Source organism: Cygnus atratus, chromosome 1 (genome assembly GCF_013377495.2).
Source record: "Cygnus atratus isolate AKBS03 ecotype Queensland, Australia chromosome 1, CAtr_DNAZoo_HiC_assembly, whole genome shotgun sequence".
NCBI classification, from domain to species: domain Eukaryota; kingdom Metazoa; phylum Chordata; class Aves; order Anseriformes; family Anatidae; genus Cygnus; species Cygnus atratus.
The window spans coordinates 43879718-43898114 of NC_066362.1; the positions used below are offsets into that span (position 1 = coordinate 43879718).

Sequence of the window (18397 nt, forward strand, 5' to 3'; positions counted from 1 at the left end):
TGCAAGAGTAGGGTTGTTGGGGAGCAAATCTCAGCAGTGGCATATCTCACACTTCTTCTGCTTTTAATGAATTCTGCAGCTCTTAAGGGCTGGATTCACTGCTTGTCTTCTTGGAAATTCCTAGTTAATAATTGCCACAGAACAAGGGAAAATTAGGTAGCAGTTTGTTAAACACGTCCAAAGTATTACAAGCACCTCATTTTGTGGGCAGTCCTATCTCATCTTGGAGACCTGCTTTTCAAACCTTACTTGAATTGGCAAAAACTTTCATTACTGCATCAGCAGGACTGAAGGAAGGGTCAACCATGAAGCATGCAAAGGAATTAAAAGGAAACATAAGATATGAAGTAGTTTCAGCTAATAACTGACTGATTCCTCACATCATTAAGATACAGGCAGAAGACTATGAAGTAGCGAATAGAAATGCCTTTAGGCTATTCAATAGAATAAATTTGGCCTTCAGCATTGAACTATCAATCTCTGATTTCCCCTCCCACCTTTATTCATTGTTCTTTAGTATTTTGAACTCCTTGAAGAGATTCTTCATTATACAATTTGGAAACTGTTTATGGGGAATATTCTCTGGTAAAAATCGCTTCAGGGACTAAGAGATCAGTGAAGCTACTTGTGAAAGTATTGTTTTTGTTTCCTCTGTGCATGATGTGCGCTGGGGACCTACAGTTCTTTTGGCAAGCTTTCTGTATCAGCTGGGTTTTACCATTAAGTATCCTTGTGAACATGAAAGTCATACAAGATTCGAACTCCTAAATCATCTCAGTTCACTTATTTGAATATTGCTTCTCTCTCTCATGTAAGTACAAATCAGGGGATTAGGCTTCAAAATAATAACAGGCCTGTTGGAGGCAAATTGAAAAATTACTTAAACTTGAAAAGAATGAGGAAATAGGATGAATTAAGGCTAGTAGAATAGAAAACGCAAATAGCTTTGTATTCAAGCAGAACAAGAGAGCATTTACTTATTTAATTGAAAATTACTGGGTTTCATGTTAAGTTCCTGTGTGGTTTAAGCTAATCTCTGAAGGAGTCCTGAAGTACTTAACATTCATTTTGTAATGGATTCCAGTCATAACTGTGGTGTGAAATTACAGCTGTACTTCAGAGGTATACAACCTTTCTAAACAGAAGGATGGTTCTGAAATTTTGGTAGGAAAATAGGACAAATTCTCTCAAATTACAAAACTGAACAGAAATATCAGATCAGGTGTTTCTTGTTATTGGCTGACCTGAAACATTTACATGAACATCTAACGGAACAGTAGCTGTAGGACAGGCTGTGCTGAAAATGGGAGGTGTGCTACTTTGCGCTAGTGTTACTGTGTTCCTGGGTTGTGCAAAACTTCTCAGTGAAACAGAAGAAGGATCGATCGCTTCCTTAGTTAGTGGAAAGTGTATAGGTTGAAACTAATAAGTACATCTTAATACCTCTACAAAAAGGCTTCACTTTTCAAAAGCCAGAGATAAAAATAAACATGTGAAATGGAAATAGAAATTAGAAGCTGAGGAATCCAGTGATTTTCCTATTATTAGGTGACACTTGCACTTGTTCACTCTAACTTAATTTAGCTTGTTAAATGCAGCCTCAAATACATGAAATGATTGACAGTGTCCCCAGTGTTTCCTTCGTTATTTGTGAATGGACTTACTGCCCCAAGTAAGGAAAGATATGAATATTAATTCTGATCCCCAAACCTTGTGGCTGTTTTATTTTCAGGGAAAAGGGAGTTCTGTTAATTTCTCTAATTACAAGGTCAAATAGGCTGTCTAGATGTATGATATGTTTTAAAAACAACTTACAGTTGGCAAAACCATAAGGAAAAGTATCTGTTGCATATTTTCAAAAGGATGTTATAGGTGTTCGTAAGGCATGTCACATTTATTTTTGTAGTTTTAATTTATTTTAATACGTATAGGTGACAGTCATCAAATAATGCATTTGGGCCATCTTGCTGCATTTTTCTTTTTTGTCTGCCCATTTTGTGCTTTCACTGAAAGTTAATGCTACTCTTTCATGTCCTCTTCACAGCATCTTCCACCTTGTTTCATCTTGTCTCTGTCCTCTCACTCAGTAATTGTTTTCTCAGTGTTCTGCCAAGTGTGTATGTATTTCCATTCTGCATCTGCCACCGAAAGATAAGCTCTGCTTTTAACGTAAACTTGGCAATGCCTGTATTGAGCCAAAAAGGTAGAGAAAGGATTTGTTTCTCAGTTTGAAATGCCGAGGATACCACCACTTCCTAACCACACCTGAAACTTCACTTTCCCATTATTCAGGGTATAATCTTTGCAAAATACCTCTCACGTATTGAAGAAATTCCAGCACTCTGCCAACTGTAGTCCTATTTCTGGATCCCTGTTTGGCAAAAATACAGAATTGTAGAATGGTTTGGGTTGAAAGGGACTTCAAAGATCATCCTGTTCCAACCCCCATGGTTTCAGGAAAGGCTTTTCCCGTTTCCTACTGCCTGCGGGAAGGAGAAGGAACACTTATGTATTTACAGGCTCATTTTGTCATTGCACTTCATCACTTCTATCCCGTGTCATGCAGCGCACTGGTGGCTGTGCTGGAGCTGTACATTGCCAATGCTAAGCAGTTCTGACTTGCTAGTTGCACTGAGGGAAAGAGTGACTCCACTGACCTACCCTGTCCGCAGGGACTTTGAGTCATTCATTGCACTAAATAGTGTCTGCTTCTGCTTTTTACTCAGGTTAACCCTTCTGAGCAATACAGGTATGGAATTACCCTAAATTACCACAGTAATTTCTGCTCTTCAGAGTCCTGAGAGCAGGAAATAGGTTGAAACTTGTCAGTGTTCTCTGCTACACACTGGGAAGTCTAAATCTTCTAGAAATCATCCTTCTATCATGGATTCATGGAGACATTGCATTTGGTTCATATGTAAGGTCTTACCAATACAGTTGCTGGGGTAAGAAATGTTAGGGTCTCTGCATCACCTTTCAAAAATAAATATAAAATGCCAGCATTATTCTAGATAAAGGTTCATGTTGTGAGACATAGGGGATTTTTTTGGAAACATGCAGTTGGTTCTTAGATATCTATATTCTGCTACGTATTTCAGTTCTGGATGGTTTTCTTGCTAAAGGTAGTTCTGCTAGTTTAGATGAACACAGATTAAAATTGTGACAGACCGGGTGATAGGAAATGCTTCAGTTACACGGTAGTGGAAGTTGGTTTTGAGTGTACAGAGATTTATAAGCTTGCAATTTTAACTGCATCTGTAGCAATGTAAAAACTTATATAACCATATAGTAATTGTTACAATTCATATAAATATATATTAATTTAAATAGATGTAGCAACTTCATATATAGGTATTTTGACATGTTAGACCAGGCCTGTTAGATTGTCAGAAACTGACACAAAAATGAATGAAGTGAAATCAGATGAGTGGCTGCCACAAAAAAAAAAAATCAGTAGTGGAAGATGGTGTCTTCCAGCATTGTTTTTGTGCCTGCCACATCTACAGCACATACCTCATTGCTGTTCCTCTAAAGGCCTCTGCCTTTGTTGCAAATCATCATGTATTTTCATGCTGTCATTTCTCTCACATCCCCTTCTAGTCCTGATTTTCTGCAGTTTAAATTCTTTGTGTAGAGAATTTAGGGTCAGGGCAAACTCCAAGGGTAATTTTGAAGTTTGTTCTGCCCTCTGAAAACAGCTCTGAATCTTCATGCTGTGGCAGAGAATAAAACAAAGAAACACAGCCTGCCATGTTACAGTACGTCTGTTCAGGGTACGTCTGTCTCTGTTCAGTCTGTGTTGCACTGGCATCAGTATTTTTTATTTTTTTTTTAAAGAAAGCAACAGCTATTTTGCTTTAGGCAGAAGGTTTCTTTGGCATGTCTACCTAGTCTGTGGGCTCTAATAAAAACACCTAGCTGCCCTGATTCCTCTTAACTGCTTGCATACTTCCCCACTTATGGAGAGCATCTTTCTCTTCCCCTGTTTTGTCCTTGTTCTTATTACCTGTTCCTCAGGTGTCTGTACTGAGCACAACCTGTCTTTTCTCTACTATGCAGCGGGCTGCTTTGCTTGGAGTCAGCTTTGCCCTTTACTGCTGGACAGGCTCTTTGTGCTCTGTGCTGTGACCTCTTGCACCACTTGTTCACAGGACCTTACTTACTTTCCCTGTCCTCTGTGCTCTTGTGAGTTTTAGCTTTGTAAGATGGCCTTTGTCTGTTTCCAGTGATAAACCACACCAGCTTGCTCTTCTTTTTGTGGATTTTTCAGGGTGAGCAATTCCCATGTTTACACTTAAACTAAATCAGGGATTACCTCATGTATTACTAAAAGATAGTTAAGAAGACAACAGAAAAGCGAGGTTATAGCAGCTTGAAGAGATTTCTAAGGTCTGTCATGTCTCCGTCCTTTAAATAGACTCAGTACCTGGCAGATAATAAAACATGTTTTTAAACACTGTGTTCCAAGTCCCTGAGATGACTTCATCTCTAAATAGACTCATGTAAGAACTCTTCTTCATAGAAGGGGGTGAGAGAGAGAAGAGAAGCCTGGAGAAGAGAAGGCCCTGGGGAGATCTTACAGTGGCCTTCTACTACCTAAAAGCGGCCTACAGGAAAGCTGGGGAGGGACTTGACTCAGGGAGTGCAGTGATAGGACAAGGGGGGAATGGTTTTAAACTAAAGGAGAGTAGGTTTAGGTTAGATGTAAGGAAGAAATTCTTCACTATGAGGGTGGTGAGGCCCTGGCACAGGTTGCCCAGAGAAGCTGTGGATGCCTCATCCTTGGAGGTGTTCAAGGCCAGGCTGGATGGGGCTTTGGCCAACCTGGTCTGGTGGGAGGTGTCCCTGCCCATGGCAGGGGGGGTGGAACTGGGTGGTCTGTTAGGTCCCTTCGAACCCAAAGCATTCTGTGATTCTATGACTAGAGGTTTTTCTGAAAGCTGTTTACCTTGCTCTTAATTCTTCAGTTCACTGGGATTAAAACCCAAATAATTAAAAGTGTTTGCTAAACAGCAGCCCAGGTAGAACTCTGGAGCAGTCTAATGCCCTTCTTTTCTGTTCCTTTACCACTTGAGATTGATTCTATTCAAGTTGGGTGATCGGTATTGTGTGCCTTAGAAAGGGTTGCATACCTGTGGTGCTTTGCTCTTTCAGTCTGTGATCCACTGAGTTCTAGTGCTTCTGTTGGGTAATACTATCTCCAGGATCAGCTGCCCAGAAAGTTTTTAAAAACAAACAAACAAACAAAAAAAAAAACCAACTTGTCTTTTGAATCTTTAGGTAGAAAATTAAGTTAACAGTAGCTATAATCATTAGCAATTGATCAGGCATGCCATCTTTTAAAATTGCTTTCAGTGAGATTCATATAGGGTTTCTTCTGGGCCAGGTAAGGAAATACTTTTTTGAATTTTATGTCAAGACTCAGCTATGGTGGAGCTTTAGACTAAAGAGTTGTAGATAATTTCCAAAAGAGTAACATGAGAATATTTAACTGTAAACTTTTTTGGTAAAACTCTAGTTGGTTCTCATACCACTTCTCAGTATGTTAACATCAGTATTTCTTTCCATGGTGGAATCAAACCTGTTGGAAAGTTACCAAATTTAACTTTTTTAAATTGCCAAAATATTGTCATAGCATTTCACTATTGGAGAGGAAATATCTACTCATTCTTCCCTTGTTTTAATCTTGCTTTGCAGCAACTACTTTATTAGTTCTCAGTCTACAAAGACTGTGAGTGAGACTTCCAAAAAAGTGGTAGACCAACCCATTCTGTTTTATTGTATAAATCTGCATATGGCTGTTTAATAAATCTGCCTGGGATCTTTGAGACCTGGGTTAGAGCTACCAGGCTTAAAGTAAAACCTTCCGAGCTTGTTGCAACTACTTCTCCGACCCCTGTAGTCCTCTGTAACAGTCATCAGTGTCTAAGTAAATTGAAGTTCCTATAATACTTGTTGCTTTTCAGGTTTATTGTAACACTAATTTCCCTTGTCTTTGTTTTTGTTTCCCTTGCCTTCTTTTTTCTTGGCCATAGAAATCCGTTACGCAACTGTGTACTGGAATAAAGCTCAAAAAACACTTCAGGTCAGGAATATACTGGACAGGAGCGGAGATGCCTGTGGCTTCTACAACAACACTATACAGACAACAGGTTGGGGAGTTCTGGAGATCAGAGCAGGCTATGGCCATCAGACCTTAAACAATGAAGATATCATGTATGCAGCTGGCTTTTTGGAAGGCTATCTCACAGCTCCGTAAGTACCTCAGGAAGCAACTCAATTTATGACACTTCCAGTGGATTTCTGTGACTGTTTGTTTGTTTTTCCTTTCCCTTCATTCCTATCCATTTAAACCATACACTTTTGTGGTTGTGTGCTGTTCTTTTAATTAGCAACAAGTATGAAATATAGCATCTTCTTTACAGTATCAAGATGTGGTTTCTGCTTTGTGTTGTCTTCTCATCCTGCAGGCTCTCTTCTCACCTTTGTGAGAACGATGAGTACTGCATCTATATTACTAGTTAAGTAATGTAATCACAGAATAGCATATGTGTAATGATGTGAGTAAGCCTTGTGTTGTAAATAATTACAAAAGGGGTAGCAGAAAAAATAGTTATTTCCCCAGCCTGGAGGTAGGTGACTGACCAATAGATGAGAGAATTGAGAGCAGATCAGTCAGGGAGAGGCAAAGGCTGCAGGGCTTCCTTAAGGGGCTTTTTCAGCAAGCATTGTCAAGAAACTGCTGGGGAAACAGATGCTGAAGCTTCGTAACATGGGGAGTTTGGTCTCTCTTGGACAAAGTAAAAGAAAAATGCTGATATTCTGATAGGCCAGGAGGTAGACTGGTACGTGTCTAGAAGGGCCACTGTACTCCTGAAAGCCCTGTGAAAAGAGAATGAGGGACTGAATCACTCCTACGATGCACATTTGTGAAAACTGACGGTGTTTTTTGCTTGTTATGAATCCAGACCAGCTTTTTCTGTTTTTTCTAAGTTCTTTCCGTTACTAAGCAGGAAGACAGAATTGGTGGGATATAGCTAGTGGTATAACTAAGCACATGACGTGGTTTGTTGGAACAGGCTCTACTTTTCCTCTATGAACTTAAGAAATTTTCTTTTACTAAGACTAAGTTCTGTTGTGTGCCTGGGGAACTGTTGAGAGATGCTTATGATGGATGTTGTGACAGGAATTTGGCTTCACCATCCTTTCTTCCAGAACACTGAAATACCCATAGGCTGCATTGAACAGCCCAGCAAGGGAGAGTTTTCTGTCAAACAATTGGCAAGTATGGCTTCTGGACCAGATGACATTAATTTAATGAGTAGTAAGGCATGTTAAGATTTATGGATAGTTTACTGATTGTATCATATATTAGTGTGACTCTCTAGTAGACTTTACTGGAGAGGTAGCTAGGACTCAGGACAAGATTTTCACGGTATGACAGAGATGCAATACAGCATAATTTGTTGATTAAGAAAACACTTTAGGATTCCCCTTCCCAGTCCCCTCCAGAGTTCTGAGTGCACAGCATTTATACCAGGCAGGAAAGAGAATGAAGTACATGAGAGATCTGGATATGTGTTGTTAGATTATTGGCATGAGAGGTTATTGCTATGGACTACTTAGTCAGTTTATGGAAACTACATATGGATCTGGGGGAATGCTGGCATTAAATGAGAATATTGTTACAGAATCACAGAATGGCTGAGGTTGGAAGAGACCTCTGAAGATCATCTACTCCAACCCCCCTGCCAAGCAGGATCACCTAGAGCACATTGCGCAGGATGGCATCCAGGCGGGTTTTGAATATCTCCAGAGAAGGAGACTCCACAACCTCTCTGGGCAACCTGTGCCAGTGCTCTGTCACCCTCACAGTAAAAAACTTCCCCCTCATATTCAGCCGGGATTTCCTGTGCTTCAGTTTGTACCTGTTGCTTCTCGTCCTGTTGGTGGGCACAACTGAAAAGAGACTGGCTCCATCCTCTCGACACCCTCTCCTCAGATATTTATATACATTAATTAGATCTTCCCTCAGTCTTCTGAGTTTTCTTACAAGTGGGTGTTACTTGAAAGATTTTTTTCAGCGTTGTAATGTGTACTCATCTTTAAACTCATCATTAAACTTAAGTTTTGTCATAGTACGTAGACAGCTCAATCCATGCTAAGACTAATCAGATGACAAATCATATTTTAAACAACACGCTTTTGGTCTACTGATGCCTCCATAGTAGATATGTAAGTCTTCCTTGCTGGCTTTGTAAACAATCTTAACTATATATCCATTCCTTTAAACATAGCTTGAATGTGAAACAGTGTCTGCAAGGACATTATCTGATGTCTTAGTCTATGCTTAGGTTTAGGGGAGGGAACTTTCTCCAACACCCCCCCCCCCTCCCCCCCCCCCAGCCATTGCTACTGCAGGGCTATCAGCTCTGCCACTAAATGGCCCATCATAGAGAGTTAGAGCAGAAATAATAACAATCAGAGGTCTTAAAGTCTTCAGAAAAGAGTTTGAGGGTTTCTGTCAAGGAAGAGGTTGGAGAAATATGTTTTGAGACTTTGGCTTTTAAGTGAAGTGGGGAACTTAACTGAACTTGTTTTAAAGGAGTTGAAGTGTGAGGGTGGGTTAAGATGCAAAACCAGAAGTAGCCAAAGCCTTTGTTTTCTGATGAGACCTTTTTGAGAAAATCTACTGAGAAATTCTCTGACAGTGCAAAGTCTGAAAATGCTTCCCATCTCTAAAATGACTATCATATATTATGTGTACCATCTGTTTTTTTTTGGCTGTCTTTGCCCCATTGTACCATGGAAAATGCAGTGGAAATGTATTTCTCACAGAGGATATAAATATAAGCATTTTCTGTCTTGTAAAGCTATTCTGGATAAAAGGACTTCTCTTTGAAGCTAAGAATATCTATTGAAAATGCTCCAGTTAAGGAGTGGAAATGAATTAGTGATAGACTCCTCTGACCCTTGAGAAGGCAGAGGACCTACTACTTCAGCTTTTAGCTGTACAATCTTGATGTTTTTATTCAGTAAACTGCAAGTCAATAAAGTTCTCTTATACAGTGGATTTGACATTTTTTTGAAGCAGAGAAGCGAACTCACCAAGTTTGCACATGTTAAAAGATTACTCTCAGGATTCCATTTCTCTTTTATCCTGTCTGGAGGGTCACAGAATCCTAACTGACATGCAGGAAGATATTTTTTCTTTGGGGTGTTTACACAAGTCTCCTGCAGCGAAACAGGTAACCAGCATCTCTCAGACTGTAACCCTGTAGCCATCACAACCTGGCAGCTTGTATCCAGGGATGCTCTCTAGCACCATCATGACTTCCCTGATGAGAAGGAGTCTCTGAACACTCTCATTCTGCCTTTGCACACATCAATGCACACAGTAGCTGCATGCAGCTCAACCTTCCATTTTAAGGACTCATCTGTCCTGGTAACAGCAAGGAAGAGTGTAACGACATGTTTTATGGTGTTCAAAGCTTTATTTGCATCAACAACCACTTAACCACCAGAGTGCTGAGGCTTATGTCACTTGTCTGTATGAGCACTGCCACCATGAGTGGCTCTGGTACAGTTGTCCAAGGTGAATACACTAGGTATGTGTAGTAATTGAGGTGTTCTCCAGTACATTGTTACATTAACCTGGATAACTCCAAGGTCTCCAGCTGTCTCACATCCATTTGTGGCCATGACTCCATGAAGCAGAAATGACCCAAGGTATCTCTTTGTAGAAACCCTGAAGTCCTAGGAGTGCTCTGATCTCACCTGTTGCATTAATGGGAAGGATACATTCTTTCCTATGATCCCGGTTTGAAATGCAGGTTCCTGCAGAAGCTGTCAGGTGAGCAGTAGCTCCAGATTGACAGTGCGTGCAATCTGGAGACCTTCAGGAATTCTCAGCTAGCTCAGCTCTTTCATTGCACCTAGGGTGTGAGTTAGGTTTCTAGACACAGCCAAGCCTTTGATGGTATGCATAAGAACATTAAAATCTTTCTTAAAAGCTTATGTTTTGTCCTTTGTAGTAACCCAAGCAGAATGTAAGATAAATGGATTTTAAAAAAAATAATCAAAATGAGACATGCTGGGGCTGTCTTATTTCAGATTGCTGGGGAAGAATGTATGCCTGCTATAGTTTTATAGGTTTGTGGTATAAAAAGCAATTGCTAAGCAAGTCAGATCAATCTACCAGTGATGATAGAAACAGGCATTTTCTAGAGCATGATTCATCTTTCTAGTGTAGGTACCTGATTCAGATAGCAGCTATCTATTTTGAAAACACATAGGAGGAGGATAAATCTAATTCTAGTGTCTAGAGAGCCAGACATCTGTTTTTCTCCCCAGTCTCTGGCCTCTTTGTAAGGTCCAATCCTAGCATCCAGCCAAAGCTGTTTGCTATGGTTTTCTTGGGTTATGAATTCTCTTCCCCCATTACAAGCCGTGTTACTAAGGCCTCGGTGTACTCGGGCAACAGCAGAGCACATCCAGATCGGTGACGTGAAGCACATACTTTTAGTCAGTCCCAACTGGGACGTGCTTGGTGCCTAAGAGCAGTATTTAAATTTGAAGCAACATTAATTGTACTCTTTTCTGATACAACCTCAGCTGACCTGAGTCCTGTCATCTTCCTCTCTAATTTGAAGAACACAGCTGTGCTTCGCTGTTTTTAGACTTTGAATTCTTGTCCCAGTATTGTAATTGCCTTGTTTTTGTTGTTAGATACAGTTGCAAAGCACTACCTTACTATAATGATCCAATTTACTTTGGAGGATAATACCTATACCTTACAAAAAATGCAAGCCATGTACGTAGAAATGTTGTTAAAGGGAAAAAAAAGTCACAGGGAATTTAGGAGGAAAAAATCTTGGGCATTAAAAGATTAATCAGTCAATCCCAGGAATTGTCTGGCTTCTATTAGTATATGCAAGAGGGAAGCCCATTAAAGAAGCTGCTTTCAGTCCCCTGATTTTGAACTAACCCACTCTCTACTCCAGTCATCTCTGCTTAAAGATGATACCAGTGTAAAATCTGCCTTCTGTTGCATAACTTTCAAGTGCACCAAGTGAAGAGAGCATGGCTGATGGCTGAACCTAGAAGTCTGATCAGAGTAGTATCCTGGCTGTTTTTATCCTCCTAATCTGGTTCTTGTCCCTGAAAGACCATCTGCCAGATGGACTGTCTTCTGCTACTCCTTCCCCATTTCTAGTGCCATCAGAACTCTGTCTTGTAGTGTAGCATATGCTATGCTATAATTTCCTTCCTAAAGTTACTTAAAATTTTTATTTGCCAAATTTCTTGTGACTGCAGGGGTGCAGAATGTTGCTCTGTTTCTTCAACTTTCTTGTCTACTTCAAGAAATAGGTTATGATTATTGCATGTAGTCTTGTGTTAAATGGGAGGAGAACAGCTAACTCTAGAACTAAAATTGGTACCATAGCTGGAGTTTCCTGAAAGGTGTGATGGTGTGAAGCTGTTGAGTGCTCCCCTCTCTTGCCTGAACTCCCCAGATCCAAACCCTCTCACTTGCATCTGCCCACACACTGATCAAGCTCTTTCATGTTGATTCACTTACTAACATAGCAGAAAGTTGCATTTGTATACTACCTCTATTGCTTAAACAAGCGTAAAAACCAAATTCAAGCTACAAACTGCCAGAAAAATAATTTACATTTTTTACTATTTACATTTTTTTGTTGGGTTAGGGTTTTGCTTGAATGTATGCAGACCAATTAGACTGGGTAGCCAGAGGGGTACCAGACCTGACATAAGAAACAGTAGGGTCATGCAATCAAGTTGTGCTTAAACAGCTGAGGATGGGGTAGGGGACAAAAAGAGAAGGGAGAAGGTCAGTGGATCAGTATCTCTAATCATCAGCAAACCATTCAGTCATCTCTGGGTGTATTCTCTAATTATGCCCTGAAAGAAACTGGGGAGAAAGAGCGTTCCTCCCAGAGGAAGTTGCCCTTGTTTAATGGAGGGAATCCTGTCCTGCTGGCATGCTCTTTCCTTGAGGCTGGTATCTGTTTCTTAGCTTGGCTTTCTTTCCCTCAGAGCTCGGTAGGAGATAATTCTACTTATGACTGATGTAGTTCTATCAACGCCAGAGTTCAGCTAAATAATTTCCTGCTGAATTCCACCTAGAACTAAATATTCCTCCCCGTGTGTTTTTTTTTTTGACTCAGTAGCTGAAAAAGTGTTGGCTCAGTTTGAACTTGAAAATTAAGAAATGTTGATGAGAGGAAAAATTAATGGACTGAGAAAATTCGAAAGCTCTGTGAATCAGATGCATGAATTAGATTAGACCTAAAATTGAAGGGTGATGTTAACTTTTAGGCTCCTGAGCTTTTTTTGTCAGTTAATTTTGTCTTGAAAGGTAAAGTGCTTCACTTCAATACAAACAAACGAACCAGTCAACTAAAACAAACAGAAACCCAACCTTTTGTTCCTTCTAGTTAATGGGGATGAAACAGCTAACTGAACTCAACTTGGGGGGGGAAACAACGTTGGTTTCCATGCAGCTGAATCTGTTTAGGGCTAGCATGAGTCTATTGTCTGTGGGAATGCATAGGATTCATTTACACCTTAAAGTAGAGATATTTAACTTATGTAAAGAAGGAACATGATTAATAGTAAGCAAAAAGCTCTGCTAGATACCAGGCTAAAATTCTCACTACTGAATCAGCAAGTATTTTCATCTCCATGCTCTCTTGGTTCCAAATTGAATAGCTCTCCAGTAAACTATTCCTGTTACACTTTAAATTAATGTGCTAGAATTTCCAAGATGGTTCCGGTCTTCAAACATTTCCTGAATGTGAAGTTTTGCTAAGAAGTTGTTCAACCTCACTCTTGCTTCTTTTTGCATTGTAGAGCAGTTTGAGTGGGCATTAGCAAGGACTTCTATCTGTATTTAAATTTCAACAATACATTTGTTTTAACTTTGCTATTTGACATGCCTTAAAGATATAAAACCATTTCATGTTTAGAAGAAGCTGACTTTGTGGTGCTTGGCTGTCAGTATCTGCTGACAAATGGGATGGTGAGGAAAAAGGGAAGGTGCAAAAGAGTAACTTCTACTACTTTTTTTCTTTCAGGCATATGTATGATCATGCTGCAAATATGTATCCACAGTTAATTAAGAATCCCGCAGTTCGAAGTGGAGTCCAGAATTTCATGGCGTATGTATTTAGTTCTTAGAAAATAAATTCTTCAAGACTTATGGTTGACATATATAAGGATTTTTCAATTTTATTCTCTTATAGGTGAAAGAAAATACATGCTTACTTTTCCTCTGACTGTATGGCATTAGTGTGTGTGAGGGAAAAATTCTAAACATGTTAAGGAGGTCATATATCCTTCCCTGATTCTTATTCTTTCAAGGAAATATTTATTACTACAAGTGGGTGTGGATAACACCAATGAATTCTGTAGTTTATTCTAGTGAAAATCCTTTTCTAAAAACTGGTATTTTGAATTTACACTGAACAGTGTGGTCTCTTGGCACCTTAGTCTTTTTAACACATTCTTTCATTCCACTGTTAGAGTTTTGTTTACTATACCACTGATGTGAATTCTGTTCTAATCACAAAAGTCCTGATTCCTTTTTCTATTCAGCGGTATAAATCAAAAGTAATTCTGCTCAAATATTGCAGCTACACTGTTGGGGAGCTACAAGTGGGAGAACCAGGACAGGTACTGGGAGACTCAACTGTATTTAGCACTTATAAGTCTCCTTAGACTTGTATTTTCATCTATTATGAATACTTCTGTGAAACTTTGGTCATGTCTGCAGACTAATTTTTACATCTTACCTTGTTTTGTTTCCTCAAGCAATGGGGCTACATATCTGACTAATTTTGTTTATTGCATGTGTATCTTGTTTGTTTTTAGTGTATCAAAACAGAGTAGAAAAAAGCTCTTAGCACTCCCTTCCTATCATTGTATCCTTCAGCATTGCCGTCCTTTCTGTTAGAAAGATGAGGTAGCTATCATATCTGTTTTTGTTTTGTTTTCTTCAGTCTAACTCACAACAGCAGCTGTGTTCCCCAAGATGCATTGTTGTGATGGAGGGGGCAATAGTAGGTGGCCTTGTATCTTTTTTTTTTTTTTTTCTAATGCCAGTATCCTAGACTCCTGCTGTGTTGCTTCATTTTATAGCAGTCTTAACATGGGCTACTGTGTTGTGTTGAAAGCCATAGCTGTGAATGCTCTGATCATGTTCCTGTTTCCTCTGACATATGTCTTGTATCTTTTTACTTTCAGACAGATAAATACGGCTGGTTTTATCAGCCATATACTGCTGGAAGAGTTTGTTTCCTTGCCAGATTCATTCACTCCTTTTTTTTCTTTTTTTTTTTTTTTTCCTTGCTGTACATAATGCCAGATAGATTAAGTCTCTGGTCCTGTGTTTATCTGGTCTTGCCTTACTCAGGTTCCTCGTGGTGTGCAGCAAAGGAGGGAACTCTATGAGTTCCTCCTAATGTTGACTGCTCTTGCCTTTGGGTCTGTTCAGCTTCTGTTTTGTGCTGTAAACCTGGGTTATTTGACTTTGGCTGTAAACCTGGGTTATTTGACTAGTAACCTCTTGGTTGGATTTGGCACATAGAATTATTGTTTGGCCTCCCACCCTTTCCTCAGAGGAGAATAGCAGTGGTTCTTAAGCAATGTTTTAGCACTGCCAGCAGAAAGCCTTTGTTGCACTTGTACCCAGGGGAGAGAAGTAAGGACTTCAAAGGTCAGTCTATTTTATAGAATAGGCATTTAAAAGGAAATAGGCCAGGTGAACAATCAAATGCTTGTTTCTCTTTACTGACTATAAGGGGATGCTAGATCTTCTATAGGTGGGGTCTCCCACAGAGGTGGAGTTCATCTCTCTCTTTGGCGCTGAAACGATGGATAGGGGTAGAGGCACACAGCTGTAGGGTACACTGCATGGATCTGAATATTTGCACCCAGACGATACAACCTTCATCCATGTCTACTGGATTTCCAGAACATGATTTGCCTCAAAACACTAGGAAGTTTTTGATCATCTGGGTCATAATGCAGGCCAACATTTGCCCCTTCCCTGCAATATCAATTATACTCTAAAACAAAAGCAAGAAAACCCCAACCTGTTTGTTCCTCTGCAGGAAACAAGATCAATGGACAAGACAACAAATCAGAAATAATAAGGATGACCCCTTTTGGAGGCATGCTGGCTATATTATTGCACAGTTGGATGGTCTGTACATGGGAGCCCTCGAGTGGGCTAAACTGCACAAACAAACAGTAAGATTACCACATCTCTTTTTTAGTAGTTGGGTGTGGGATGTCAGAAGATGAAGATGGGAAAAAGGAATCTGATATTTTTAAAAAAGGGTGTTTAAAGATTAGTGACAAGTGTTCATTCTGCATGTCATTCAACAAAAATTTCAGTTGCTGTGCAGTGCGGGTAGTGTAATTGAGCACTCCTGTCGTGTCTCCCCAGGTCTTTGCACTGGACTTGGAACTCTTGGCGTCTTACCTGCTGATTAGATTGGGGGTGGCTTTTGTATCAGAGTGTGAATGTTGGAAGGACAGACACTTCTAAGGTGTTTGCTGACCTCACTTTAGAATTGTTATTGAGCAAATGACTCTAGGCATAGAGAGTAGCTGCAACAGTATGAATCAGCAAATAGGAACTGCGTTAAAGCTTTTGTTCTTATTTCCAACTGTTAGAGCTTCAAAGCTAGATTTTGCAGGATATCTTTCTTTGCTAAATTGTATCTCCCTTTCTGTTTTCCAAGTGTTCCCTTGCAAACTATATGGTCAGTGTTGTGTAAGGCCAAATGGGATGATTTTTACTTTTTTTATTTTTCTGAAAATTATTTTCTTCTTGTTGTTTTTAAACTTGGATAGAATTGTGTCCAGGATCATCAGCTTGTGTGCAATACCAGAGCTCCTTTAACTCCAATAGAGCTGCGGTAATTATAGTGCTTTCCCCATAAGTCTAGTATGTCTAATTGGTTCCTCATTGTGAGAGGGAAGACTTGAGTAATTGCAGTTGACCCTTTTTTGTCTTGATTTCATCATACCAAGAATTTAGAGAAGGTGGCAGTAAGGAATCATAAGCAATTAGGTTTTGGTAAAATGCAAGAATCTCTCGCGTAGTTCTCATTCTGGACATTTCTTTAGCAGGAACCAGTCCATACTGAAAGAGAAGACTGTAATGGAAAGATCTATCCTGTTGGGTCTGAATTATAGGGATGTTATTAAGAAACCTTGACTTTCTAGGAAAATAACTCATTCATTCCTTTTCACAGCACCTGTAACTGTAGAGCCCTGCAAGGCTCATCAATTTTTTGTCTGCTTTGGAATCCTTTAGATGCAGATGGACAGGAAAAGAACTAGCATGTATCTGAGCTATTTCCTTGAAATAGACAGGAACATCCTACCTGCAGTGTGTTTTCATTGATACTTTTTGTGTTTGGTATTAAAAATCACCGACCTCTGAAGTGACCAAATGATTCTGATCCTCTTTCAGACAGGGCATATTGTATGTCACCAGCACGTCTATACAAAATGATGCATTTAAGGAAAATTCAGTCATGGTTCAGTCTGAAATAACTGTGTCCTTTATTCTTGGGTTATATGCAGTGGATATTATGTGTGTGTGTATATATACACATATAATGTATATATACATTATATAAAATATTTATTTTCCCAGATGTGCTTGGAGCAGACAGTGGGAATTATTTCCACTCCTTCCTGTTTCTTTCATGGATGATACTGCCCAAAGCTAAACTTACGTTTGCTTTGAATAAAAAGATACGGAACCAAAATTTTCCATGCATATATGTCACTTGTACTGCAGTTTCGTCTGTTTGCCAGAGCTAGTAAGTTAACATCAATCTAACTTTTGAGTATGGTTTGGACAGCTGTATTTGCACGTAGATGTTTGGTTTTCCTTAGCATCAAGGTGATACCTTACAGCTCTGCAAAAGTACATGCGATTCCCTTTGTTGGATATCATGTTACTTTTTGAATATTTTGAGGAGAGTAAGCCACGTAAGTGCTGTTTGTGCATGTATTTACCACTGTTTTGGATCCCCTTCAGAAAATAAAGGTCTTGAAGATTTCTTTAAGGATAGGTCAAAAGATCTAAAGAGGATGGAGAAAAGGGTCTGTGTTTGCAAAGTCTGTGACTTTCTACACTGAGCACTGGATGAAATTGAACAAAACTATTTTCTCTTTGGAAGAATGGGAACAAGAGCTGTATCAATAGCTAATCAGCTTTTAGTCTTACCCATCTCATATGCCAAGGATTTTTATCAGCACTAGGTACACCTTTTTGAACTTGCAAGTGTTTGAAGTCTTACATTTGCTGGATTAACTGGTGTGTGCTTATCTGATGAAGGCATGTGAAAAGATATGTCTTTGCATTGTCCTGTACAATGTGTGGTAGGTTGAAACTATGCCAAGTCCACATAGTGCTTAAATGAGTGTTCAGTTGTGTGAGTATAGATAAAAGTCACTCTGAAATGTGTCCTCTTCCCCCCTTCCCCCCACAACTTCAAGATTACCTCACTTGAGCATTGTAGAACCATTATCTGCCACAAATAACCAGGTCTTACTATAGAGAGAAAATTGGTTTGGACTCAGAACTGTTTAATAGTAGCACTAGTATGTAGCTTTTATTCTCTTATATATGGAGCATATGTATAATAGTGAACTGTTCTTTCTTTTATTATTATTATTATTTTTAATTGCATTAAACATCCTGCAGGGCTGTTCTAGGTAGATACTTCCAGTAAGATCTGCATGAAGGCAGTGCATAGTGTAAATTTCTGTATTTTAAATTTGATGTTTACTGGTATCATTAAGAATGATGTCAAAATCTGAATACATTTTCATGTTAAAGTGTGAAATTATTCCATCTGGTTTAGCAACATTTTATATCCAGTAAACAAACCCAACCCTTTTGTCAGGATGATTTCTGAAGGAGGGGCACTCAAAGAACATTAAGGCTTTTCATCTGCCTAATGCTCTACCAACGCTGTGATTAATCTTGGGCTTGTCCACACAGGGAAATTACTCTTGAATAAGGAGGTTTAAGAGTTTTAAATACTACAATGATTCCAGGACAGCTCTCTATTTGTACTTCCTTATTTTGTATTGAGAATGCTCATGCATGGGGAGGTCATTGGAAAGCAATTGTTTCAGAATAACTAGTCTATTTTATTATACCACCTGGACAAGCATTTAAGACTCGTTCTCTTATCTGCTGCCTTTTCTAAGTTTTTCTCCTTCAAGCTGATGGTAAGTTTACAATGGGAAAGGAAAACTCAATATAATCTTTTCCGCTTTTCAGGATAGTATCCCAGAGGATGTGCAACATATTCTAGCTAAAGGAGTTTAATGTCATGGC

At 39.3% G+C, this 18397-nt stretch overlaps 1 protein-coding gene across 1 annotated transcript in view; it reads left to right on the forward strand.

Annotated features, from left to right (window-relative positions):
* The window catches only part of PLBD1 (phospholipase B domain containing 1), a 37313-nt gene that overhangs the window by 1494 nt on the left and 17422 nt on the right, over nt 1-18397 (forward strand). Inside the window, exons 2-4 of the mRNA XM_035544314.2 lie at nt 6036-6255; nt 13101-13184; nt 15138-15276. Of these exons, the coding sequence (XP_035400207.1) occupies nt 6036-6255; nt 13101-13184; nt 15138-15276 (443 nt within the window). The remainder of the gene's footprint in view (nt 1-6035; nt 6256-13100; nt 13185-15137; nt 15277-18397) is intronic.